Source organism: Buceros rhinoceros, unplaced genomic scaffold (genome assembly GCF_000710305.1).
Source record: "Buceros rhinoceros silvestris isolate BGI_N320 unplaced genomic scaffold, ASM71030v1 scaffold10038, whole genome shotgun sequence".
Classification (NCBI taxonomy): domain Eukaryota; kingdom Metazoa; phylum Chordata; class Aves; order Bucerotiformes; family Bucerotidae; genus Buceros; species Buceros rhinoceros.
In genome coordinates, this window is record NW_010428637.1 from 81,707 (window position 1) to 84,206 (window position 2,500).

The window sequence follows — 2,500 nt, forward strand, 5'->3', positions numbered from 1 at the left end:
TCCCTCACTCCATCCCAGCACCCATTCCTTCCTTCTCTTCCATTCCCCACCACTCTGCCTCTCCCTCTTCCCCAGTACACCCCAAATACTCCCATAACGGTAGTATAAGGGGCAGAAGGCTGAACAGGCAAGAGCCATCTGGGGGCTGCTGAAGTCACTTCACCTCCCAGCTATGTAGGCACCTCTGATTTAGCAGACAGCATGACAGAACTATCTCAGGCTCATCTTACTGGGTAATTCAGTGTAAGATGCTTTCCACAGGACTATTATGCCACTTGGCTCCTTCAGTAAAATTATGGCTCTCTGGAGGGGAGAAGCCTGATACTAACGAGAAATTCCATAAGAGCAAGGGCAAGGACACCTGAGCAAACTCCCTTCCTTCAAGGAGAACTGTGGGGAAATGTTCATCGTGCAGGAAGTTTTATTGTTTTTCTTCCAATTCATTCCAGATGCTTAAAAGCAAAGGGATTTCACCCCGCCTTCTCCTTATTGTTGGAGAAAGTGCTTTGTTTGGAACTCACAGATCAACCTGATAAATATTTCCTGATGGATTTTTTTCAACAAGCAGAGTATGTCAACTTAGTGGCCTAACCCCGCTGAAACCAAAGGTGTAACTAAGTGCCTACTGTTTGCCTGGGAACGGGGTCTTTTTAAGTCTCGTTCACCAGTCTCTGCCGTGGGATGCTTTCACTCTGGCAGCCTTGCAACGAGTACAGCAGGCACTTCTGCCAGAGTTGCATTTAAAGCAAAATCCCACTCTTCCCTCTTCCCATTCCTCTCAGCCTTGTGCGGGCGCCAACTATTTACAGGCCATCCTGAAAGACAGTTAACGTGCCATATAATTTCCATCTAGACTGGAGAGTGTGTTTGTTGTTGAGGGCGAGGATGGAGCATGGCTAGAGGGACAATACAGAATATATTATTTATATACTTATACTGAGAGGAAAAGAATAAACAAGGGGAGTTCTTGACTCAAAAGATGTAACAAACAGCAGCTGGAGCCTGACCTGAAATGAGGCAGATTCTGCAGAAACTGAAAGCCACCTTTCTTTGATGCAGTTAATTTGACCAGTGTGCAACACTTGCAAGTGGGGTGTAGACATATACAGTCCTTGAGTGCAGTAGGTGCAATGTCCCAGTTCAGGTTGGGAATGGGTATTTTGAGTGAAGTCAAAAAAGCAGGAACTTCTACTCTTCTCTAAAAGAGGCTGCAACATTACGACCATATTGCTTGGCGTAATACGGTCATAATTACAGGGTTGTCCCAATTCTGAACCTTGCAACAGCATGTACACCCACTGCCCAGTCCCCAAACACACTCTAGAACATTCATACCTTCTTTCTCCTCTTTGCCTTTACAGTGCTCTCTTGTTTTTCTTCTGATTGACTTAGGAAACACTCCGTAGGCTGCAAAACACATATTGAAAAAAAAAAAAGAAAAAAAAAGTTTCCATATCAGATATCCGATCACCTGGGAAAAGAAGTCACCGAAGGGTAAGAGAGGGTACAGGAAGCATAATGCTGGGTTAGGGAAGACCAAATCAAACCAACCTTCCCCATCTGTAGAAGGGATAAAACACAGTTACATATATCTAGAGTAATTTTGGAATTGAGCTCTATGTTGTAACCAGGATGGGAATAAAAGAACAGAAAGCTGAAATATACAGGTTGTAGTCACAAATGCATAAAAATGGTGGAAAGCGACTTTTGATACATTAAAAAAAAATCAAGAGGAAAACATGAAAATCTTTCACAAACTTTGTATTTTCAATCTCTATTATTGTCTCTGATTGTTTTTCTAAAAACTTTTGCCAACAGTGCTCTAAAATAACTGGGTCTAAGGTGAGCATCCAGACAGTGAAAGATACTGTGAACTGGGCAAGAATGATTGGAAAAAATCATGCTCTGGATTTCCTTTTACATTTGTAATGCAAACCTCAGGAAAACATGTTTCAAATTTGCTCTACCCCATTCTTGCTTTGTCTCCTCATAGCAGGCAGGGTCAAACACACACAAGAAAAATACATGGTGCATTTTCAGAATAACATCCAACATGTGTTGCTATTGTTAACTGTCTTTTGTGCCTGAGTGAGCAGGCTGAACTGGTCCGTTTGTACCAGAGTCCGTGTTCACATAAGCCAGGGTTAGGGTTTGTCCTTAGCCACCTAAAATTGTACAAAAAAGAGCAATTGAGGCAAAAGCCTTCCTTGTTTTAAGCATAGCAATTATCTTTTCTTTGGCTTTCTTAGCGACTTTCACGTCATGGAAATGCAAATTAATCTACATAGATGGGCTTTAGAACTCAGTAAGTGACTTGATAAGCAGCAATGGGAGAACAGGCTGAGCTATAGGAAAAAGCTCCTTGATACTAGGATGCATTTGTCTGGAAAAACCTGCTCCTGTGAGAAACCATGGAGAAGTCTCATCACATGGAACATTAAAAGCTCAGAAACAGCAAATGCTGCGCTGCTCCCTGGGGAAAGCCTGGAAGAAAAGTACT

The 2,500-nt window shown here is 42.5% G+C and overlaps 1 protein-coding gene across 1 annotated transcript in view; it reads right to left on the minus strand.

Annotated features, from left to right (window-relative positions):
• CMSS1 (cms1 ribosomal small subunit homolog (yeast)) overlaps positions 1 to 2,500 on the minus strand; it is a 29,168-nt gene that overhangs the window by 12,821 nt on the left and 13,847 nt on the right. Inside the window, exon 3 of the mRNA XM_010142348.1 lies at positions 1,336 to 1,407. Within this exon, the coding sequence (XP_010140650.1) occupies positions 1,336 to 1,407 (72 nt within the window). The remainder of the gene's footprint in view (positions 1 to 1,335; positions 1,408 to 2,500) is intronic.